Source organism: Stegostoma tigrinum, chromosome 19 (genome assembly GCF_030684315.1).
Source record: "Stegostoma tigrinum isolate sSteTig4 chromosome 19, sSteTig4.hap1, whole genome shotgun sequence".
Taxonomy (NCBI): domain Eukaryota; kingdom Metazoa; phylum Chordata; class Chondrichthyes; order Orectolobiformes; family Stegostomatidae; genus Stegostoma; species Stegostoma tigrinum.
Genome location: NC_081372.1, coordinates 46658480 through 46684734, shown reverse-complemented (window position 1 = coordinate 46684734; position 26255 = coordinate 46658480). Strand labels below are relative to the sequence as shown.

At 41.3% G+C, this 26255-nt stretch overlaps 1 protein-coding gene across 2 annotated transcripts in view; it reads left to right on the top strand.

The window, feature by feature from the left end:
* Positions 1-26255, top strand: part of LOC125461194 (uncharacterized) — a 117819-nt gene that overhangs the window by 54302 nt on the left and 37262 nt on the right. For both annotated transcript variants that reach the window (XM_048549682.2, XM_048549681.2), the window contains 3 exons: positions 5960-6071; positions 20439-20529; positions 23516-23602. In XM_048549682.2, coding sequence (XP_048405639.1) covers positions 5960-6071; positions 20439-20529; positions 23516-23602 — 290 coding nt within the window. The remainder of the gene's footprint in view (positions 1-5959; positions 6072-20438; positions 20530-23515; positions 23603-26255) is intronic.

Below are 26255 nucleotides of genomic sequence, written 5' to 3'. Positions count from 1 at the left end.
GGAAGTCTTGTGAGAACTGTGTAGGGTGTTGGTGACGCCACATCTGGAGTACTGTGTATAATTTTGATCCAAATATTCCAGAAAGGATAAATTGACATTGGAAACAATTCAAAAGAGATTCACTGTGTTGATTCCTGGGAGAATGGGGTTGATTTATCAAGAACAGCTAAACGGGTTAGGCTTTTATTCATTTGAGTTTAGAAGAAGGTGGGGTAATATTATTGCAGGGGAGGCAGTGACTTAGTGTTATTATCGCTGCACTGTTAATCCAGAGACCCAGGCAAATGTTCTTGAGACCCAGGCTCAAACCTCAGCAGATGGAAGAAATTGAATTCAAAGAAAAAAATCTGGAATCAAGAGTCTAATGATTACCATGAATCCATTGCTGATTGTCAGGGAAAACCCATCTGGCTCAGTAATGCCCTTTTTAGGGAAGGAAACTGCCATCCTCATCTGGTATGGCCTGCATGTGATGCCAGACCCACAGCAATGTTTTTGACTCTTAAGTGCCCTCTGGGCAATTAGGGATAGGCATCATTTTAAAAAAAAATGAACAGTACAAAGTTCTTGTGGACTTGACAGGGCGGATGTTGAGAAGATATTTCCACCAGTTGGGGAACCTTGAAGTAGGGTGTATTGGGAAATTGATGATCGTTTAAAACTGAGATGCAAGGGAATTTCGTCGCTTAGAGGTTGAGAGGAATAGGGAATGTATGAAATTCTGTACCCCAGAGAGTTGTGGACGCTTGGACACTGAAAGTATTTAAAGAGGAGGGAGATGGATTTTTGAAATATTGGAGAGTTGAAGACCATGAGGAGCTGGCGTGAAAGCGAAGCTGAGGCCAGAGTCACATCAGCCATGATCTTACAGAATGGTGGGGTAAGCTAAGGGACGAAGTGGCCTACTCCTGCTGCTATTCTTTATGTTCTTACATTTCCAGCTGGAAACTCCTCCCCGGCAAAGATCTTTGGCAGCTTTGCTCCCTGCTTTTCTTCCAGGCCGTGCTAGCAAGGTGCTAATACTGTTCAAAGCTTAGGAGCTGTGTGTACACTCCCATTCCCTTGTGCAGTACCAAGGGTGTCCTTTATCAGTTGCCCAAGCTCCCTTTTACACCTCAGGCCATCTCAGAGCCAGAGTGATGCCCTGTTGTAGCATTGACTGGTTCCCCACTGTGTGCTCACTCATCTACTTGGAGAAACTCAGTTCTGAAACTGAAAGCACCTATGTGCATGCTTCAAATATTCCATCATCCTGTTTAACAAAATTGTGAACAAGTTTCTCAATGAGTTTAATTGGCCTCAATGGGAGGATGGCAAGATGCATCCCCTTTCCCTTATGAATGTTCCACTTAGATCCAATATTTTTGGGACATAACATTTCCATTCCTGCCTTTAGGGAATCCCTGAATATCCGATTCCTCTCACTTCCTACAGACAAAGGGGGTGGCCATGGGTACCCGCATGGTCCCAAGCTATGCCTGCCTCTTTGTAGGTTATGTGGAACAGTCCCTCTTCTGCACCTACACTGCCCCCAAACCCCACCTCTTCCTCCGTTACAATGATGACTGTATCAGCGCCGCCTCGTGCCCCCAAGAGGAGCTCGAACAGTTCATCCTCTTCACCAACACCTTCCACCCCAATCTCATGTTCACCTGGACCATCTCCAACACATCCCTCACCTTCCCAGACCTCCCTGTCTCCATCTCAGACAACTACCTAGAAACAGATGTCCATTTCAAGCCCACTGACTCCCACAGCTACCTGGAATACACCTCCTCCCACCCACCTTCCTGCAAAAATTCCATCCCCCATTCCCACTTCCTTTGCCTCTGCCGCATCTGCTCCCAGGATGAGGCATTCCACTCCCGTATATCCCAGATGTCCTCGTTCTTCCAGGACCGCAACCTCCTCCCTGCAGTGGCCGAGAACGCCCTTGACCGTGTCTCCCGCATTTCCTGCAACTCATCCCTCACACCCTGCCCCCACAATAACCGCCAACAGAGAATCCCCCTCATCCTCACATACCACCCCACCAACCTCCGGATACAATGCATCATCCTCCGACACTTCCGCCGTCTACAATTCGACCCCACCACTAAAGAAGTTTTTCCAACCCCACCCTTGTCTGCCTTCCAGAGAGACCACTCTCTCCGCGGCTCCCTTGTCCGGTCCACACTCCCCTCCAACCCCACCACATCTGGCACTTGCCCCTGCAACTGCAGGAAGTGCTACACTTGCCCCCACACCTCCTCCCTCACCTCCATCCCAGGCCCCAAGCTGACTTTCCACATAAAGCAGATGGTCACCTGCACATCTGCCAATGTGGTATACTGCATCCGCTGTACCTGTTGTGGCTACCTCTACATTGGGGAAGCCAAGCGGAGGCTTGGGGACCGCTTTGCAGAACACCTATGCTCAGTTCGCAACAACCAACTGCACCTCCCAGTCGCGAACCGTATTAACTCCCCCTCCCATTCCTTAGAGGACTTGTCCATCCTGGGCCTTCTGCAGTGCCATAATGATGCCACCCGAAGGTTGCAGGAACAGCAACTCATATACCGCTTGGGAACCCTGTAGCCCAATGGTATCAATGTGGATTTCACAAGCTTCAAAATCTGCCCCCCCCCCACCACTACATCCCAAAACCAGCCCAGCTTGTTCCAGCCTCCCTAACCTGTTCTTCCTCTCACCTATCCCCTCCTCCCACCTCAAGCTGCACCTCCATTTTTTACCTGCTAACCTCATCCTGCCCCCTTGACCTGTCTGTCCTCCCTGGACTGACCTATCCCCTCCCTCCCTTCCCACCTATACTCTCCTCTCCACTATCTTCTCCTCTATCCATTCTCGGTCCGCCTAGCTCTCTCTCCCCATTCATTTCAGAACCCTGTCCCCCTCCCCCTTTTCTGATGAAGTGTCTAGGCCCGAAACATCAGCTTTTGTGCTCCTAAGATGTTGCTTAGCCTGTTGTGTTCATCCAGCTGCACACTTTGCTATCTCGGATTCTCCAGCATCTGCAGTTCCCATTATCTCTATAGTTCTGTCACTGTTTTATAAGTTTGATCACTGAGCACTGATACATGGATGCAGGCCTTTCAAAATCTCGATTAACAGAACAACATAAAAACAATTGCATGATCCAGAAATATGCGGTTAACATTATGCAAAGGTGATGGTTCTAGCTATGAGGGTACTTAAGTGAGTTATGTAGCCAAAAACGATTGGATGGAGAGGAATTGCAAACAGCAGGGAACTAAGGACCATGTAACGTGTATAGGTACTGGGTGAAAGAAAAGATCATTTGGATTGCTGGTAATCTGGTTGAAGAGTCCATTGCATTTGGATTTAAAATGCTGAAGTAGTGTCTGAAATAGAATTATTGTAAAGGAGTAAATTAAACATACAGAACATAGAACAAAATAGCATAGAACAGGCCCTTTGTCCCTCGATGTTGCGCTGACCTGTGAACTAATCTAAGCCCCTTCCCCTACACTATCCCATCATCATCCATATGCTTATCCAAGGACTGATTAAATGCCCCTAATGTAGCTGAGTTAACTGCATTGACAACATGAACATGTACTGATGGTGTTTGCACTCTCCTGCTCCTGCCATTTTTGGCACCAACAAATTCCTTCTGTAAAACATTATACACAACAAATAACAATGTCAGACTGTTGAGAAGCATTACCTCAATATTTTGGAGTGAACGACACAATGTGCATGCAGCTAATTCACAACAGGAAATCTCACATCTAAGATATTAACAGCTAACTTTGTCTCCTGTTCTATTTTATTACTGACTTTCTTCGCCTGGAAGAGGTACGAAACATTTCTATTTTTTTCTGTACATTTCACCTTTGTTTTTAGGAAGTTTAGAATGAGCAGTCTGTTGCTAGACCTTTGCTGCTAATCCTGCTGTTCTGAACCCAAGTGCTTTGATTATTGTTCTGGAATTTGGATGTGGATGTCTTTTTTAAAAGAATAAGTAATCCAATCCTCTACCACAGCATAAAGATGGTCTGGGCACCATGACTGAGTTACATCAAAGATACAGTGCAAGACTATTTGGCCCAACTGGACCAAAACTGCTCTTATTTCCCCTAACAACAACAAAAGCCAAAAAATGCTGGAGAAACAGAACAGGTCTGACAGCATCTGTAGAAAGGTAATCTGAGTTAGTTGTTTAAAACCCAGTGCCCTTTAGCCGAACTGGAAGTAGCTGGGAAGGGGTGGTATTTATGCTGATAATGGGTTGGGGGAGTAAAATACATGGAGACATGTGACCAGACAGAGTGGAAGAGAGAAAGGAACAGGCAAATAAAGATATTACTGATGACTAGCTATGAGAGAGGTAACTGCAGGGGAGTGTAACATTGATAAGTGTCAATGTTTGAATCCAACACGACTGTGGATGCTGGAAACCAGGAACGGAAGCAAAATAAAAAATGCTGGAAAAGCTCAACAGGTCTGGCAGCATCTGTGAAGAAGAAAGATCAGAGTTAATGCTTCAGGTTCAGTGACCCTTCCGTAGTGAAACATTAACTTTGTTTTTGTTTCCTTCATAGATGCTGCCAGACCTACTGAGCTTTTCCAACAACTTCTGTTTTCGTTCCTGTTATAAATGGTTGAAGATGGGCTGGTTGTGCTGGGAACAACCCATACAGAACAGGATTTAGAGGTGTAGGGGCAGAGTTAACAAACATTGAGAAGGGGTGGGGAATAGTCATGTTCTGATATTGTAAATGTCAATGTTGAGTCCTGAAGGTTGTAATGTACACAAGTGAAAGATGGAATACTGTTCCCACGACTTGTATTGAGCTTCTCTGGAGCGCTGCTGCAGACCTCGGACAGAAATGTTGACGTGGGAACACATTGGTGCATTGAAGTGTTGCAGACAACTAGAAGCTTGGGATCATTTTTACAGATAGAGTGTAAACATTTGCAAATTGGTCACCCAATCTGTGTTGGGTGCCCTGAAGGGAATCACCCCTGCAGAAAGCTGACGAGGGTGGGGATAGAAATATGTGTCTGGTGGTGGCATCCTGCCGGCATTAGCAGAAATGGTGTCTTATGATCCTTTAGATATGGAGGCAGGTGGGATGGAAATTGAAGATGGGGGACCCTATCATTGGGCAGGGAGGGAAGAGGCTGAGGGTAGAAGTGTGGGAGATGGGTTGGACATGGCTGAAGGCCTTATCACCAAGCGGGTAGGAAATCCACGTTTGAGGAAAAAGGTAGATGTTTCTGAGGTGCCTCTGTCGAAGGAGGCTTAATCAGAACAAACTGTGAAGGCTCTGATACCGCTTATGTGTTGGATTTTGTTTTGTATGTTAAAAGTTGACTGTCACTGTTATGATACAAATCCTTGCACCTTTAGGTGGCTGAGTGTGGGAAGAGAAAAACTGGTCTGTTTCTATTCCCAGCCTGTCATACCATTTTTGATATCTCCCTGTACCTTTAGATTGCATGCTATGAGGCACTGGTGATGATGTCATACTGACAGTTCACTGTGTGTTGGTCATTCACAGAAACCTCTTTAATGTTTTTGGTTTAAGTGGAATTCCACACTGTACATTTTAAAAGCTTTTAATCAACCTGTTCAGATATGTTTTGACACATCTCTGTGATGGGTGGGTCACATACCTTGCTCATGTTCTAAGTCTTACATAAATTTCAAATAATAAAAATGTATACAAATTCCCAAAGGTTTATAATACTGCAGGAAACACAGTAGATTATAATGTTTTGAATTTTCTTGGGTGTAACCAACATTAGGATAGATCGAGTAGGGGTTAAGAATAAAATTCTTGTTATAATTAAATCATGCAAATCATTAAATGTGAAAGACGTTAGGCTGGAAAATGTAAAACAGATTTTCTAGAATGTATTCTAATTAACTTGGGCTTCATGAATTATGGATAATGAATGATTTTATATAATCTTGTCTTCTGCTTCCAAGACATTTTTCTGAAAAGCTTTCCTGTCAAAGTGACTGAACTGAGAGCGAAATTCCTCATAATAGAAGAAGAAAATGGTGGATTAACAAATGAACAGATTGCTTCTCTACGAAGGTAAGCTTTCAAAGAAGGAGAGATTTAGTAATTTGAACCATTCAGAAAAAAATGTGTTAGAGATAGAGAGGTGTATGGCTGCTATTCTGAATGGTAAACTACTCTCATGCTAGTTTGAAAACAAGACTAATTACATTAACAAACAAATTTTAACACTTATCCCATTTGGCCTTCCTTCAGCAGTCCACAGCAAGCTTTTAAATCCCACACTTGGAATTACCTAATCACTGTTGCTTAACTTATTTTGCCTTACAGCTCTCATGTTGTCAGTTGGTGTTCTCTTTGTTTGCTCTGTGTGTATGAGGAACACAGACAAATGCAGTGTTTAATGTCTATCCCATGAGAATGTTAATGAGGGAACCTTCCCAACGTATTGGTGGTGGTTTTGAGGGTAGGGTTGAGAAAAAAAGACAAAATCCCAGCAAGTTCAATGTGCAGGCACTTTTGTTGAAAGCAATTGTTATATTAGCAATCTCTGTTGCTACTCATTATGTTTGTGTGAATTCTGTACTAGATTTGCTCCTACTGTCCTCTTTCAAGGTTGGGATCTACAGGGTCTACTTTGTTTATTGTGATAGAAGATCTAAAGTAGTGATCTAATTGAGACAACTGAAGTGGCATATAACTGAAATTTTACTGCAGTGTTGCAATCTTCACATTATTGGATGAACTATACTCTGTGCCCACATCTCAACAGTTCCTATGCCGCACTGTGAGAAGGTATATATCAACAATGTTGACAAGCGTCAGAAAAGCTGAAGTCGCCCCTCGGCAGTGAGCTGCTATTGAAGAAGCGGTCTTGTGGGATAAGAGCTGTTGAAAGTATTTGGGGCATTTGTGGTGAGCACTCCTTGGTAAAGTTAATGCCAGGATGAATAGCAAAAGTCACTGGGTTATTGAGCTGACAGTATGAGGGGCTGCATGTAGCTATAGAATCCACTGGTGGAATATACCAAGGAGGAGCATCACGCTCAGCAGCAGATGCACAGCCATTGGCCAAGGCACAGGAGGTGAAAGAAGACATTACTGTCTCTATAGAGTTTACAAGTAAATGTTCAGCTTTCTGGATCTGACAAGGCAACATTGCTGCCAAAGACTTTATCTCTTATGGCAGTTGTTATTGACATTTGTAGTCGTTGGAGAAAGACTTCAGTCCATAAAACCACCGCTCAGTGCCCATTGTAGACAGATGAAAATGGAGTTCAATTTCTTAATGGCCACCTTCTCCCAGTGTTTGGTTTCAGTCAGTTCAGGTATTGCAAGGGTTCGGCTGTAATTTCAATAAGTTTGACTTCAAATCCCAAGTATAAGGCATGATTGACTGTGTCTGAAGGGCTATCTGATGAAGACGTAACGGTTGATGCCAAAATGAATCTGCGCAATGAAGGCTCAAATACTGTCAATTGTCCACCACGGCTACCAGTGAACAGGCCATATGACTGCTGAAAATGCAGCATCAGCCTTGTGACCATTTAGAGGGGCAAGCTTGCATACAATGCTTCAGAGGTATTGCATATCGTGGTGGTGTACTGAATGCAGTTCAACATGACTCTGAAGGGAGAAGAATAATTGTAGACAGGTTGAATCGATGTTCAGTCTCCTCAGAAAGGATTGATCAGCTGGCACACCATGCTCATCCAGAGGCCCGACTGAGGTGACCAGCTTGCCAGGATGCCCTCGTTCAGGCAAGTGTATGGGCGATCTTGGACTGCGGAAGTGGCATCCTGTCCCTGTGTTACCAGCTGTAATCACAGTCACAAACCCATCAATGTGAGCATTTTCCCTGGCTGGGAATTATTCAAATTCACTTTCACTCCCATTTTGAGAGTGTGGCCTTCAACATTGATAGAAATTTAAGCTAGGCAGCTTCAGATGGTTCTTTGACACCCCTTTCATTTCTAATGCTGCCGTTCCACAGCTTGCAGGAGGAATGGAACAATACCTTCAAGTGGGGTGACACTGGGATGGAGGGTTCTTATGGTAATCCTGATGCTAACAAAGGAGAAGGGGTGCATATCATAAGATGCAAGCAATTTTGGGCACATTACACTACAAAGTCCATGCTTCTACTAAATGCCCAACTTCACATGCCACCCATCATTCCTAATTGGGTACCTGCTGAAAAATTGACCTGGCGGGTGTGCTGTCTTACAGATTGGGCAGTAGTTCTCCCACCTGACTTTCTAACGCCTTAAAAAATCAACCATGTCACTTGGTGCTGGAACCAAATAATGGGTCACTTGGGCTAAAGATAGTTGACGATGTTCTCTGGGCTTCTCATTCCTGTAAACATCCTGTTTGCACCCTCCTTTAGAGATTGCTGTGTTCCTGTGCATCTTGGTTGTACATAGCTCATTGTTCCCTGTATGATAAATTGTATGATCACATACCTGAGCAGCTGAAAGGGAACATTGATGGCAGCCTGTCTTATCTGAACAATGGACTGTTACCTCACAAACCTGTTGGGTTCTTGTTACCAACCGGAAGCTTTTGTGGCTACTTTTTGGTTGGCGAAGTAGGGGTCCCATCTACCTTCCCCACTTCTTCGCCCCATCCTGGCCATTGACCACTGCTGTTGAAAAGGTATCCACTTTTGGGAGATGGGTACTTCATTTTATCACTATCATTTTACACTATGTCAATATTTTAACACTTCTACCCTTGTGCTGCCTGGGAGTAAAGAAAGCTGTGGGCTTTATCAATGAATCATGCGAAGATCCTCCACCTTGATGAGATGGCAAGCACCTTAAGGTGTTTTGTCTCTCTTGCTCCCGCCATCTTCCACACTGGTCAATGAGATTGTTTATGTATTGTTGCTGGAGCGTTTCCTATTGGCCTTCTAGCAACTGATGCCTGCTGTCCATAATTGGATGGCGACTGTATTCCCCAGTTACTAATTGGCCACTCATTTCAAAGTCATTATCGTTGACTCGTCAGAATGTGAAAAGATTGGAAACTTTTTTTGGATATTTCTCACATTTCTGTATAGTGAGTTGAAGTGTCAGTCATACTCAGCTTCACTGGAAACAAAACAATTGTAGCACTGAGAAAATGTTTACTTATGACTAATTTTTATTTGCAATGGAAAGGAAATGGATTCTATGGCAACTGATTCAAGCAGAACAACTACACCAGTAAAATAACCTGTGACTCAATCACGGAATAACTTGTTTCAACATTACCAGAGGATTCCACTCAATGACTATTCAACCATATTTTGGTCAGGCCAGAGAGTACTGGCATCTTTTCAATGTCTAACAAAACACAAATAATTTGTAAAAGGCAAATTTAATCTGGAGATATTGGTCTGACGATGACAGGGGTTCCATACCTTGCGTATTTCATCAGCGTTCCCACTGGTACAGCATTCCAGAAGACAGCATTTTACATGGGCATCTCCATACTAATTGTAGCAGGTCAACTTCATAGAATATGAGTTCCCTGATTGCGGCAATCAGGGAGCCCTGGCAAAAAAATTAGAACAGGCATGTCAGACACACTGTTCACTCTTAGAGACTGCTCTGAGGAAACTGGATCAGTGTGAAGGACTCGTAATGTGTAAATAAAGAGATTTGGTGTCGGAACATTGACCTCTGTGGAGTTATTTCACTCCATGCTTGGTGTCTCATTAAGTGCACTGGGTCATTGAATATATTCAAGGTTGAGACAAACAGATTTTAAATTAACAGGTGAGTTATAGATAGTAGATGTCAGGCAGGAAAGTGGAATTAAAGACACAATCAGATTTGGCATGAGATTTAAAGTGAAACTGGTCTAGGGGGTTAAATCACCTATTTCTCCTATTATGTTTCAATGATAGTGAGCAGGCTCTTGAGGCTGGTGGCCCAATCAGATGGCCCACAGCATAGAGCAGCTGCCCGCTCTACCAGGAGAAATGGACACCAAATGAGACAAAAAGGCAAATGTGAAATGGAGACACTCTCAGCGACCTGTATTGAAGTCATCAAATGAAATGGCCAAGAGTTGTTAGGGTCACTGGTGTGGAATGAAAGTCTTCTGCAATATTTGTTTTGGATGTGATTATGACCTTTCATTCTCATGGCCCTGTTATTGGAGGATGGAGCCTCTGTCACAGATCCTGCAGCCTGGTTGGTTCTGACCTCCCATGTTCTGCTTTCAATGTGCTGCCTCTTCTCTCTGCCGTAAACCTTCACATCTTCTCGTGTTCCCCTGATTTTAACAGTGGATGTATTTTAACCTAAACTTCAAGATAACTGTTAGTTTTAAACTGCCGGTATCTGATATTATCATAAGCAATGCTGCATACATCTAGACCAGACTTGGCAGTGGAATTTCTCTTGTTTCTGGCTCAAATTGCTGGAGTTCACTGGGCATCACAATTACATTTTTGCACTGGACTGCAGTGGGATATATGTAATACTGCTTCTGTCTAGGTTTTATAAATCTGCGACTTGAAGATCAGAGCTGGATGAATTAAATCATCTTTCAAGCTTAGCTTCAAATTACTCAACTCCTTTCAGCACCATGATGTTTCTACCCAGGGCTACTCTGGTTATACCATAATATCTAACTTCATCCCTGAATTGCTGCACTTTTGCAATTGATATATTTGAGCAGTCTACTGCCTATCCCCACTTATGTTGGGATTGAGAGATTTTGGTTTCCACTTGAGCTGGTAACTGGCATCGACTGGTATTTCAGCTTCTGTCTGTTCTTGTCTGGATAACCAGAAGAGAAATTGTTTGCTTCGTTTGGACTTTATGAAGTTCTCCAACTTCACAATGAATCTGCATGCCTCCCAGCTTATCATTCCTATATATACTTCCATTAGTGCAAATAAAACACTTACTTAAGAGTCATTTTGCATGACATTTCCAATGTTGCAGTTGCCCCTTGCTTTATGTGGCAGCCTAGGAGTCCGAAAGAGCCAGCGTTTTCCTGTCTCAATGGTGGGGCATCAAGGATTAAAGATTGCAGCCTTGTCTATTAATAGTTCTGTGAAGGGGTTTCTCCTCCAGTTTGGGTGCTGAGATTAATTTCAGCCTCTGTACTCAGTCATTACTATCTGATCATCCAGGTTTCTTGTTCTCCTGGCTGAGGTGGCAGCAGCCACCCCAAGAAACATCTGGACTTCACCTCTGTTTCAATTCACACACCAGCTTGATGCTACTATTCCACCTCTCCTAAACTGTTCTAATACCCCCCTAGGATCTCTGAATGTAACTTTGGATTCCTTCTGGTTATCACTGTTTTTTTTTCATTCTCCATTTACTATCATATTTTTCTACATGTTAATTCCTTTCTCACTAGATCTCTGTAACTTGTGTACTCCTGCATCTATCTATGTCTACAATTTGTCAGTGACTCCAGAACCTAGTCCGTCAATCTATTTCCACCTATGCTGTTTCCAAGAGTATACTTCCTTTTTACCTCACTTTTTTTATTCTCATGGCTCCTTTCACTTCTTTTTCAGGTATTGTACCCTTCCAATTCACTATTCTGACCTTGCAGTATTCTTCAACATTTATGCTCTCTTGTTACCTTCTTGGGCTTGGGCTTGACTCCTAGTAAGCAGAGTTTCCACTTTTTTTTTCTGGCATTCTTTGATAGATGGCTAATTTCAAGTTGCAACCCAAATTGCCCCATCCTTTGTCATATAACATCCCATGTCCCATAACATTCCAACTCATATTGACTTTGCCAAACAATGCAACCACTGAGAGCTAACCATGCCAGTTTTCTCTGGGTCCAACTCGGTTGTCCCATCTTGCTCCCATTGACCCTCTATATCTCTCACCAGGATGTCAGTTCAGTTGTCAACAAACACTTTGCCACCCATTTACTCATTGTGGGTGATTGCATTGACATCATGGCCTTGACAGAAATCTGGCTAAGAGCGAAGACATTTTTCCCATTAATGAAACCTCCCTTCCTGGTTCTATCCCGCACTTGCTCCTTCAAGCTTATCACCAGATCACACCTTGGCCACACCCCATACTCTCTCTCCACTTTCTCCTTTGATCATCTCATCTTTTTGCACCGTCAACCTGTACTGTTCTAGGTGGAATAAAAATAATTACCATTGAGATATATTTACTGTTCCTCTCCCAGCCACTACACTAAATAATGTTTAATCCGCAGTGATTTCAACCTGTACCCCAACTCATCATATGCTTTTCTCTCTGAGTTCATTTCCTTCTTACCTTTCCTTAAATTTCTATCTCCATATAAACTTTCCAACATATCCTCAGACACCCTATTGACTTTGCCGTCTCAAGTGGCCTAATTTCTACCATAGTTTTAAACACAGATAGGGCCATCTCTGACTATTTGCTTAGATCAGTCAACACCTACAAACACCTTCCATTCCCAACTCCATTTATATCCTTGGTAAACCCATTCACCAGTTCACTTATAACTGCACTTTCAGCCGTTTGGCTGAAAGTTTAGCCGTTGGCTGTTTGTTCATTTGTGCAACCACAGTTTTACTCACTCATGCTATCAGTTTCACCTTTTCATACCCTAATCCTCCATAAAACAATTTCTTCCTTCCCTTACAGAACTCTCATTTCCCCACCTTTAAGCCCAAACAATGTTCATGTGAAAACATATAGCAAACAGATATTTTTGTTCACTTGCAGGACATGGACAGCTTTGGCTGGGCCAGCTTTTATTGACTGTCTCTGTTTGCTCTTGAAAATGTGGTGGTGAGCTGCCTTCTTGAGCCATTTAGTCCATGTGCTGTAGGTTCACGCACAATGCCATTAGGGAGGGAATTCCTGGGTTTTGACCCAGCGACAGTGAAGGAATGGCTATGTACGTCCAAATCAGGATGGTGAGTGGTTTTGAAGGGAAGTTGGAGGTGGTGGTATTCCCATGTATCTATTGCCTTATCAGTCAAGATATAAGTGGCTATGCATTAGGAGGGTATTTTATGGGTCTTTGGTGAATTTCTGCAGGGCATCTTCCAGAAGGTACACAGTGGTATGAGGGCATCAGTGATAGAGGGAGTGGATGTTTATGAATGTTTGCTAAAGATCGCAAAGATTCTTGGACAGCACCTTCCCAACACACAACTACTCCCATGTAGAAGGACAAAGATACATGGAATCACTACCACCTGCAATTTCCCCAACAAGTCACTTACCACCTTGACTTGGAAATACATCGCCAATCCTTCTTTGTCGCTGGGTCAAAATCCTAGAATTTCCTGCCTAATTGCATTGTGGGTCAACGCATATCAGATGTACTGCAATGGTTCAAGAAACAGCTCACCACTGCAGCTAGGGATGGGCAATGAATGCAGGCCAGCCAGCGATGCGCACATCCTACAAGAAGATTTTTTTAAAAATTCTGAGTGGCTATGAATCACATTTCACTCCTTTTGAGAAATTCCTTAAATTTGAATCATCGAACCTCATATCACCTTATTTGTCTCAGTGACAAGCTTTGCTTTTTCATGCTCTGATGCTTTTTCACAAGGAAGGCACTATGAAGATATAAATTATTGTTGTCTATGTGTCTTTGAGCTTGGGGAGGTGTGGGGAGCTTAGTACTTTTTTGCTAATACTTATTCCCTTGAATTCCTCAGTACAGTGTGGTTACTGAAAGTTTTAAAAACAAAAGATCTTCCAGTTGTTAACAAATCTATTAATAAAGAATTCCAATATTTGAGCTGTGAAAATGGTAAATCTATGAGTGACAATAACAAAAAAAAACACTGCATTACATGACATAGCTATAATGATCTTTTTACTCATTGGAAACTGTTAATGAGCCATTTCGCTTGATGTTTGAAAAATCTACAATATTTAGAGTGGCGCAACAATAGTAGTGCAGAGCTAGTTTATGTGAGCAAACTCTGGATACCCCTGAGTGATTGGAGCACTTCATAGAGCCTGGGAGAGGTGAGTGCATACAGTGCTAATCACTGGGGTTAGGCAAGGTATTGTCAGTAGTGATGGTTTCAGTGATGGGCAAGAAGGGATGGTGGGCGTGGGGTTGATAGATGGGATAGGAGCTAGGGATGGCTGGAGAACAGGGCAGGTGGAAGGGGAGAGGAGATGAAAAGACAGACGGTCCAAGGTCAGTGGGGTTGCAGGAGTCTGCAAAGGGAATATTTGGAGGCAGTGAAGCTACCAGGGGGTGTTGAATCAAACATGAAACCTGAAAGGACGTTAGGGTGGATTAGGTTGCAGCTCTTTTAAGAATGCATGGTAGGAAGGAGAATGGTTGTGTAATATTGGAATAGCTCCTGATGGATTTCATTCTAGGGTCTTAAAAGAAGTGACTGGTGAAATAGTTGATGCATCAGGTTTTAACTTTCCAAACTTCCTTAGATTCAGGAAAGGTTAGTTTAGATTGGAAAATAGCTAATGTGACCCTTTTATTCAAAAAGGGAACGAGGCAGAAAGCAGAAACTACAGGTCAGTTAGCTTAACATTCATCATAATGAAAATGTTAGAAGCTATGATTAAACCATTATAACAGGACACTTAGATAATTTGAAGCTAATCAGGCAAAGCCAATGTGGTTTTGTCAAAGAGCAATCATGTGTAACTTATTTATTGGAGCTCACTGAAGAAGCAACTGGTGCTGTAGATAAGGAGCAACCAGTGAATGTATCATTTAGATTTGCAGAAGGTGTTTGATAAGGTGACACCTCAAAGGTTACTATGGAAAATAAAAGGTCATTTTGAAGAGGGTAACACACTGCCTTGGATAGAAGATTGGCTGGCTAATAGGAAGCAGAGAGGAGTATGTGGGTCTTTTTCAGGCTGGCAGGATATCGTGTATACTGTACCATAAGGGTTTGTGCTGGGGCCTCAATTCTTTACTACTGATGTAAATGATTGAGATAAAGGGATCAAAGATATGGTAGCTAAATTTGTGATTGACACAAAGATAGAAAACTGAGTTGTATAGATGACGTAAACATCCTACAAATGGTACAGTGAGTTGCAAAGCTCTGGCAAATACAGTACAATCTCAGAAAGAGTGCAATTGTCCATTTTTGCAGAAAGAATAGAAAAGGAGCATATCATATAAATGTGAGTTTGAAGAGCTGAGAGAGGCAGGTGTCCTTGTTTAGGAATCACAGAAGATTCGTATGCAGATATACCAATTAACCAGGAAAGGTAACAGAAAATTATGGTTTAATGCAAGGAGAATTCAAAGTAAGAATAGGGAGAATTGATTCAGTGATACAGGGCAATGGGGAGACCAAATGAAATACTGTCTATTGTACTGGTCACCATACTCGTGGAAGGGCATTGATACATTGGAAGTAATTTAGAGAAGGTTTACTATACTACTACCTGGAATGAGTGGATTGCCCTTTGAGGAGTGGCTAGACAGGCTAGGTCTACATTCTGTCCAGTTTAGAGTCAAGGTGACGTTGTTGAAACATCTAAGATCCTGAGGGGAATTGACAGATGGGTTCTGAATGTTTGTTTCCTCTTGTGGAAGAAATCTAGATTAGAGGTGGTAGTTTTAAACATAGGAGGGTGCCCATTCAAAGCTGTGATGGGAAAACATTTTCTTCCTCAGAGTTTTGAGAGTCTTTGGAGTTTCCTTCCTCAAAATACAATGAACACAGAAATTCAAATTATCTTATGGCAGAGATAGACAGATTCTGGATTTACTAGGGGATGAAAGAATGGTGGAATATGCAAGAATATAGACCTGAGGTAAAAATGAGGTCAGCCATGGTTTCATTGAATATCAGCACAGGCTTGAAGGGCTAATTGGCCTAGTCTTGTTTCTTGTTTGTGAAAAGAGGATGTTGCAATGGGATGTAAGTTTGAGTTATATAGGAGAGCTGTAAACATTTGAGGAGGGTGAGAAATGGAGGCAAAAACATTTTTAAACCTGTCAGCAAAATTAAAATTCAGCTAATTGGGAGCAAGGAAAACTTGAAATCACTGAGGGAATTAATTATTTATAAATAAATGTGGACTCTCTAGCTAAAGGCTGCGTATGTTCAGGAACCATCATCAAAGGAAAATAAAGTGGAAGCTTGTAATGATACTGTGACAATTATTAAGTTTAAGTTTGAAATTAAGATCTGAAATGCAGTAACAAGAATAGTAACTGTCTGATTAAAATCTTCCAGCTTTGTGAATGTGTGATGGAGAATAGTAGCTGTGACCTCACTAGCCTGTGGAAGGTGAATTTCGGGTGATGGCTTTTTGTGTAGAGATGTGTGTCAGTTACTTTGGGGAAAAACAAAGTCTTCTGTTACTAGTTTATGGTGTTTCCTTGTCTCAACTGTACTATTGTGGCATCTAGAAAATTAAAGCTTCCTTGTACGGGTTGGCTTTCAGCTTAATTGAGACATGCTAATTCATTCTAGTTCTGCTTCTTAGTGAGACCAGATATTCCATATATAACACTAATGCAGATGATAAGGTTACTATGTAACTGCATCATACAATAAACGAGGATGAGCATGAGAAAGAAGCAAAGCAAGTGCAAAATGTAATGCTTCACACACAAAAAAGCAATGTGCCCTGTTTTCAGCAGTTGCACTGTTTTGTCCTACTGCCCTCATTTTTTCCCTTCTGTCCCAGAACAACAATAGAATTTTCCCGGCCTACACTGTGCACCATACCTGTTGCCGCATTCAAATGATCATCCATTTCTGTTACCTTCAGCAGGATACCACCACCAAACACATTTTCCTCTCCCCTACACTGTCAGCATCTAACTGACTCTATTATCTCCCTGAAACACTGGTCTGACCCTTCATCACTCCTAATGCTTCCTCAAACCTTCCCATGCAATCGCAGATGATGTCACAATTGCCCTTTCATCTCTTCCCTCCTATGCACCTTCCTAGTGAAGCACCATTGTACTTATACATCTTTCCATCTAGTCTATTGTTTTTGCTTCTTTTACAACGGGGAGACCAAACACTGAGGGCTTTGCAGATGTCTTCATTCTCTATTAAGACCTTCCAGTTGTTTACCATTTCAACCAACCATCCTGCTGTCTTCCTAATATTTCCATCCTCAGCTGCTTACGGTGTTCCAACAAAGCCCAATGCAAGCGAGAGGAACAACACCCCATTTTCCACTTAGGCAGCTTATCCTGTCTAGGATTCAAGATTGTGATCAACAATGTCAGAACATGAGCTTATCCCGTGGCTTTGGTCTAAGCAGAATGGACTCATTTCCCCCATTTTACACCTATTGTTCACACCTATTTTACATCTCCATTACTCCTTTACAATTGTTAGCACTTCTTTTGCTTTTCACTTTGGGCAGCCTCAGCGCTCACTTTAGAGAAAACAAGGAGACCTAGAGAAAAACCAGATTAGTGAATTGTGCACCTTCTCAGCTCACTGTCTACCTTTAAAGCAAATTTTGCAAGTGTCTGCAATACTGTATCTGTTAGAATGGGCTTGTGAGCCACAATTGACAATGCTCCAACTGTCGCAGAGCGGACTGCAGTTTCATGAAACTAAATTCTACCACCACAATGAAATAACAGAAGCAATGTGGCAAAGTTTCTGTTCAAATAATATTCCATATTTTGTTTTCACAGAGCAAGTGCTTGTAATCCTCCCTCATGTCACATCTGAATTATGGTGGAACACCTATTTTTTAGTGATAGTAAGAACTGCCAATGCTGGAGTCAGAGATAACACTGCGTGGAGCTGGAGGAACACTGCAGGCCAGGCTGCATCAGAGGAGCAAGAAAGCTGATGTTTTGGAAGGGTCCTGACCCAAAACATCACCTTTCCTGCTCCTCTGATGCTGCATGGCCTACTGTGTTCCTCCAGCTCTGCATTGGGTTATACCTGTCTTTTAGTGTAGCTTTACAGCTGTGGAATTATAGAATAGGAGCTCATTCTTGACCACGTTGTAAATAAGATCAATTTTCAACTTTTTAAAAAGGCACATTTAGCTAGTTTCCTTAAGGAGTGGAATTAAGTAGCTTGTACTAATTAGCACTTCCTCTACCACATCTAAACATCTCATTTTCCTTTAAATCTTGTGAATGGAGGAAAGTCTAGTTATTTATTTGCAATATTTATTTTAGCAAGTATTCCTATTTACATGTTTCTTGGGGATAACTGCATATGAATTCTTGCTCGCGCTTTTCCTTTCAGCATAATTTGGAGAAAATGATCGAAGTATAATGATTCTGAACTTGCATCACCCGATGAAAGTCTTAATTAGCACTCACACTGCTTCCAACTGCCTAGCACCAGCCCACAAAGGAATACTGTGTACCATTAAATCCATCGTTTTTGGCTCTCTACCTAATTAATTTTTAATGTATGATATAAATTGAATACATTACAAGGGCCTGTGGGATACGATTTATATTATGGTCATGACATAAAACATGACTCACTTGGGGCTAGGCTTATCAGTAATCAGAGCAGAAACTTATCAGGTGGAAAGCATATCTAGCAGATTTACTTAATGTGCCTACTGCACATATCAAGGGCCAGTGAATACAGAGGAAATTGTCTTCAAAGAAGAACTTGTGGATGATTTCATGTTCATTGCTGCAGCAGGAAGAAGGAACTCCAGCCAACTGCTGCCGATTGCATAAATGTAAACAAGGAAAGTAGCAAACAGCATCCTCAGAAAAAAAAGGCTCTTTTCTGCAGGCCTGGCCCTCAGAAAAGCTCTAGCATGTATACGAGTCCTGCTCAAAATCAGTGATTGCAAACTGTTGAGCACACCCCTCCCTACACTCCCAGTCCACACCTCCAACCTCAGTATGCAAAATAGCAATGCAAAGCTCTAACCCAGAGTAGAACAAGAAAACCCCAGTCTGATCACTGCTTATTTGCCTTTGAGCCTGAAATTTTGAATTGGAATAATTTGGCACTCAGCATGAGTTCTAGTCCTTACAACTGTTCGGGGACATTTGCGAACAATTACAAATACTCGGCTCCCTCCTCCCCTATTCTCTTATTTACAGAATGCAAAAAAAAAGGCACTGTTCTCCCTCCAAACAAGCTACATCTGCAAATACAAAAAACAGAAAATGCTTGAAAAGCTTAGCAGGTCTGGCAGCGTCTGTGGAGAGAAATCAGAGTTAACATTTCAGGACGCATGACCCTATCTCTGAACCCCTCTGCAGATATATGTTTTCAGTGGCATTGTTCATGAAGATATAGAATCTCACAGTTTTGCAACACTGTTTCCAAACAAATAAACTGTGATGAATAAAACACAATTTTGCAGTGCAGTCTCCAAAATAGAATGGAGAGACAAGGCTTTCACAATTCTTTGTGAAAAGCCAGGATGCAGCCAGTAATACAAATGTAATTTGCCACCCAGATTGTGCACATCAGAAGCTCTTCTCTTAAACCCAATTTCTCTTTCCACTCACTGACAACTTCAAAACAGCTTAAACTAAAGTCAGTGTTGACATTCTGTGTGGCACTGGTTGCAATACACTTTCTTTCTGTGCTAACGCAAATAATTGCATCTCTATCGCTGGGGAGATGATTGAGAGGCAGCTAACTATCAATAACACTCCCAGAATGATATAGGCGAATGTATCAGTCTATATCCCCTGAGAGAAGAACACTATTTGATTATGTATTATGCAGTTCAGAATAGCATTTTCAATGATATAGACTCAGTCAGCCAGTCCAGCGGTAGGAGAAAAGGGAACAGTTTACAATGACCTCATGTAAATTTTCTCAGCAATGTGACTATGCTTTTCTTATGCTTACACTGTTGTTCAAGATGTTAACACATACCATGACAAGTTTAGGCTCAATAGTGAAGTTTTGTGAGCTCATCAGCAGATCTTCTAGTTTGTCATTTTGGGTGGCACGGTGGCACAGTGGTTAGCACTGCTGCCTCACAGCACCAGGGTCCCAGGTTCAGTTCCATCCTCAGGTGACTGGCTGTGTACAGTTTGCACATTCTCCCTGTGTCTGTGTGGGTTTCCTCCCACAGTCCAAAGATGTACAGAATTGGTGGATTGGCCATGCTAAATTACCCATAGTGCCCAGCCATGTATAGGTTAGACATGGGCAGTTAGAGGAATGGGTCTGAGTGGGATGCTGTTTGTCATGGCCTTATTGGGCCAGTTGGCTTGTTCCCACATGTAGGGATTCTCTAATATTATAGGTTCTTCAGTTTAAGAAAACCATTTTTCTTCAGCCTCTCAATCAAGTGGACAATAATTTTGTGTCAACAGAAGTGATCTGCCAAAACTCTGTGATGGAATTACAACCTTATGTAGAAAATACTCTGAATTATACATAAGGATTTGAATCATAGAATGTCACCTAATCATTGCTAGAATATATTTTATATCAGTTTCATATCTCCAATAAGCTTGGTTTTATCATGTGATTAATTGCATTTTAAAATACAGCTTGTGTGTTTTTGTTTTAATTTTCAGATATGTCCCCACACCAGATGATATTGAAAAGTATAAAATGTATAAAGGCTCGCAGGCTGACCTTCATATTGTTGACCAATACATGATGGAGGTAGGTAGTCTTATGTGACGAATGCTTCCCAGCAAAGAAATATCTGATTAACATATAACTGTTGGATGCAAGGAAATACAAATGCTTTTTGGAATGATGTGTTCCATGTATAGCTTGGACAGTGGCATTATAACTTGTGCAATTTGAGTGTTTGATGATCTCGGTTTCTGGAATATGAAAGGTGGCAAAAACTGTTTCACAAGGTTTTGTTGGATTTTTTTTGTTTGGTTTTGTTATTCATTCTTGGGATGTTGGGCTTTGCTGACTGTGCCAGCATTTTTTGCCCATACCTCATTGCCCCTGAGAAAATAGTGGTCAACTGTCTCCTTGGACTAGTGCAAACCTTGAAGTGTAGGTGCACCAACAATGCTATTGGAGAAGGAATTCCAGAATTTTGACCCAGTGACACTGAAGTAACAGTAATATGTTTCCAAGTCAAGATGGTGAATGACTTGGATGGGAACATACAGGTGATGGTATTTCCATGTAACTACTGCCCGTTTCTATTTGGATGGCAGTGGTTTGGGTTTGGAAAGTGCTGTGTTTGGAGGCGTGGTGAATTTCTGCAGTGCATCTTGTATATGACACACACTGCTGCTCTTGTGCATCAATGGTAGAGAGAATGACTGTTTGTGGATATGGTGCCAGTCAAGCAGATGTTGCTAAGCTTCTTGAGTGTTGTTGGAGCTACACTCACTCTGATAATTGGAGATCATTCCATCATATCTTGGCTTAAGACTTGTAAATTTTTGGACAGGCATTTGGAATTCAGGTTGTAAGTTAGATTTCGCAGAACTCCTGGCCTCTGACTTGCTGTTAATGCGACAGTATTTATATGCTAGTCCAGTTAAGCTTTTGGCCAATGTTGACACTTGGGCATTTAGCAGTGCTAATGTCATTGTATGTCAAAGGCTAATGATTATATTCTCCCAGGTTATACTTGTATTTGCTGCCATTTATTAGTAACATTTGCCGAGACTGTGATGATATAATTCCACGTGGATTGTTGGAAGATGCAGTCTGTATGGACAATTTTATCTTTGCCTTATTTGGTTATACTTTTATTGTTGACAGTACAAGCTTGAAATAAAAGGGCATTTGGTATAAAGTAAGCATTGGTTTCTAAGTCCAGATATTATTTTCTGTAGCTACTGCTTTATTGTGATACATTTAACTGTCTGAAGTCAGGTACACCAGTAATATTCACTTATGTCCTGGCATGAAAGAATTGTCTTATAATGAGAGATTGAATAGAATGGGCTGATATTCTCTTAAGTTTAGAAGAACGAGGAGTAATCTGATTGAAGCACATAAAATTTTGAAGGTGTTTAATCTGGTAGATATGAGAAGACAGTATCCCTTAGCTAGACAGTTTAGTGCTAGGGATCATGGTGTCAGGAGGTTTAAGATTTGAATGTGGAGGATGTTGTTTTCACTTGTAAAGGATTGTAACTAATTGGGACTTTCTGTCCCATAGACAATGGACAGTCAGTTGTTCAGTATTCTCAGGATGGAGATTGATAGGTTTTTGGATACTAGAAAGACTAAAGGATATGAGGATAGAGTGGAAAAATGAAGTTGAAGTGGAAGATGAAATAGTCTTCTGAAATAGTAATATGGCTCAAAAGACCATATTGTGACAGGGCAGGTTGCAAGAGCAGTTATCCTCTATGTATAATTTTGGACTTTATAAATGGGGTATGGAGTTGTAAAAGACATGAAGAAGATAAACGTCTAATATTGATTTTTCACTTTTAACTGGATCATTCTGTCAAGCTGTAGACTCCACTTTAAGAAATATGCGAAGACAATAGAGAAAATGTGAACTACCCTAAGGATGGAAATCTTCAATTATCTAGAAGGACTAAAGAAGCTGGGGGTGTGCTCCTCAGAGAAGACAATATTAAATATTGTTTAAAATGATGAGGGGTCTGATTTGAGTGGATAGGCAGAAAGTGTTCCTTTTGTCAGAAGGCTGGGAAACTAGATGGCACTGTGTTAATGCATTTGGCAAAAGAACCAATGGTGGCTTGAGGTCAAAGTTATTTTAAAGAGTGAGTAGTTAAGAACTGGAATGCATTACCTGAATGTATGGACCTTTGAAAGAAAATTGTGCAAGTACCTAAACATAAGAAGTTTGAGGTATACCATGAGGATTAGGTAAGTTCCTGTTATAACTGGAATCTTTCACTGATTCAGTGACAAAGAGAGAGATATATCACCGTATGTCTTGCCTTTAAGCGAAGCTCAAGTGCTACATTTGAAATAAACAAGGAGTACCGAATCTCCCAGAGCCCAACTGCTCCTAACTTCACTGTATATATCGTTTCCAAAATGGTGCATAATAACACAGTTGCAGAATTTTATTTTTCCCCAGTCTACATCTGAAGGCACAAGCTCATAGTGTCTGCTACCTTGTGATTCATTACCAGAGTGGCAGTTCTCCGTGTATAAATCTCAGCAACAGAACTTGTGGAAGTACATGACAAGCCTGGTCTTAACCTCAGGTAACAGGGTGTAGAGCTGGATGAACACAGCAGGCCAAATAGCATCAGAGGAGCAGGAAGGCTGATGTTTCAGGCCTAGACCCTTCCTTAGACCCTTTATAACCTTATATTGCTTTCACCCAAGTGCACTTTCATGTTGCGGCCATTGATAGGAAACTGGAGATGAGGCATCGGTTGATAATTCTTTTCTGAATCTTGGAATATGAGCCAGTCTTAGGCTATCTGAGATTGGCTGACACTTCATGGGTTAGCACCAAACTGCTTAAAAAAAGACTATGCTGCTGGCTTGCTTCCTGAATACTAATCTATTGTGGCATGACTGAATTATACTCCATGCATTATAATGCAAGATTAGGTTTAACAATATTAGGAATAACGAAATGTGTAGTTAATGGTATTTAGTTAACAGAATGAAGTTGTAAAATATTACATTAAATTGCATCATTAATGTTATTATGTATATTATATTTCCTCCACAGATGTGCAACATTTCCTGCCTGAGTCACAGACTAGATCTAATCCTCAGCATACGCGAATTTCCAGAAACCATTGATGACCTTTTGCCGGTATGTTTTGTTATACAATAGTAAAAACAGAAAAAAAAAATACATTGAGCAGAGTGATTTCTTCTTAGTTTTTATTGTTGAAATATAAAACTGTTAGATGCAACTAAATTCGAGACAGGAGTTGAGGTTGTAGAAAAGGTTTGCAAGGTTGATACCAGAACTCCATGGGCATGCATATCAGGAATAAATTGACAATTTGGTTCTCTTCTCTTCAACTAAAAAGGTTGCAGGGTAACCAAATAGAATTCTTTAAAATCTGGAACATGTTCATAAAGCAATATGGAGACTATATCTCCTGTTGTGGGGAAGGGATTAACAAGCTATCATCAACTTAAGATAGTTGCCAACATTCCAACAGAGTAGTCAGAGTGTAGAACTGCCACCTCAGAAAGTGATTGACATGAGTAATGCAGATGCAGTTTAGGAACAGATAGTTAAGCATTTGAGGGAAGATAAATGGTAGCTTTAGATGAGAAATGATGAGGAGAAGTTCATCTGCACTGGAAATACTGGCATAAACTAGTTGAGCCAAATGGTCTATTTCTGTGATAAAAGCCACATGTTGTGGATGTTAGAAATCTGAAACAAACTCCGGAAATGTCAGGTAAATTCAGCAGGCCAATGTGTACCTCTTCAGAAGACTTGAAGTGTTCACTCGGTTTCTCTCTCCACATTCTGTCAGTTTCTCCAGCATTTTCTCCACCTGTCTCAGTGTTTTATATCCTGAAATTCTATGTCCTATAAGAAAGTGTGGCACCTGCTACATGCGATTCAGTAACTGTGATATCACGATCAGATTGCCCTGACTTCTTAATTAACTTGCGTTGACAAACCCTTACAAGGACATGGACAGCTAGGACAGAAAATTTGTTTAAAATTTAATCAAATGTACAATAATGTGCAGGACGCAAAATGAAGAGAATTAAGAATCGTGGAATTAAGTAAGAAATTTAAGAATCATGGAATTAATGGAGTTTTTTTAAAAAGCAGCAATAATTAAGATCTGAAATAAGAGAATCTCGTAGTTGAAACATAAGTTTGCAAAAGCAGTGAGTCTGTTTGGCAGAAATTGAGTTCTACCAAGCTTTAAAGAAATACTTACACTTAAATGGTAAAGGCCTAACTTTTTCTGGTATACTCATGAGATATCTGTGACATACGTACTGTGCCATCCCACAGGTTACAGCTGTTTTGATGTGAAACCTCTCGACAAGATATGAGTATCAGGATTCTTAGGGATCAGCGCACCAAATTTGATGTAACTGCCTAATTTTCATGTTTAATGGTATGTGCGTGAATGTCAGAAACAAAAGCTGTCTGTTTACTTCTTAATAATCATGAGTGCTGACAGCCTCATTGTCATTCTCATATCAAAATCTGCACCATTGTAAAGCCTTATTTAATTGTGGGACTATGCAATTTGCTTTGTAGTGATTAGACTAGACATCAGAAGGCAGTAAACAGAGCTGCACTAATTATTGATGTTTGACGTGAATCAAAGAGAGTCCACACTGTTAAAAGCTTGTCCAGTTTGCAAAGGAGAAAATAAAAACTCAAATATGGAACCATTTTAAAATGAGATCACAGTCTCCATCACAGCTGACAGATCCCATTGCCAAAAGTGATATATTATGATGATGTTCTGGTCAACAACATAACCCAGAGTTTCCACTGTGTTTTCGCTGTTGCTGAATGCATACTGGGATTAGCTTTCAGCTCTTCCATCTGTGTGTTTTGAGACATACCCCACATGCCCCCAGTTGCACATCAGCTCAGGGGACATTGGGAGGATATTGTTTGTTCAGTATTTTAAAGGTAAAGGGAGGGAACTAGAAGCCATTAAAAAAAAACTTCACTGATTCCAAGAAATCTCTAGCAATCCACTCTCTGGATGCCATTAGTGATGATTCCTTTATCACCTTGATTAATATTTAGGCAGGCATCTGACAGAGAAGTAATGCAAAAAGATGATCATAGGTATTACACTGTAATAATGTAGATAACAGGGTGTAGAGCTGGATGAACACAGCAGGCCAAGCAGCATCATAGGAGCAGGAAAGCTGACGTTTTGGGCCCTAGACCCTTCAGAAAAATTCTGTACTATAAGCTAGTTTAAATATTCATACACTCCACCATTGTTGCATTATGACAGACAACTCTACTAACTACAGGGTATCCTGCAGCAACACATTAATGTTTCTCTGACAGTAGCCCCCAAATTTACAAGCTCACCCAGCAAGAGGAACAAAAAAAAACAGGAACACAAGAACACCTTCACCTCTAAGTTCTTTTCCAGGTCTCTCACCATTGTAATTAAGATGTATATTAGCATCCCTTCTCCATCTTGGCATTTTCTGCATAACAGATCTTTAGGAATACCTTCACCACATGCCTCCTACCTGTCTCTTGGGCAACATGGTTGCCCAGTGGTTAGCACTGCTGCCTCACAGTGTCAGGGACCTGGGTTCAATTCCAACGTTAGGTGACTGAATGTGTGGAGTTTGCCCATTCCCCCTGTGTCTGTATGTGTTTCATCTGCATGCTCTACTTGCCTCCCGCAGTCCCATGGATTAACTGTGGGAAATGCTGAGTTATGGGGACGGGGTGATTAGGGTGGATCTGGTTGGGATGCTCTTCAGAGGGTCGGTGCAGA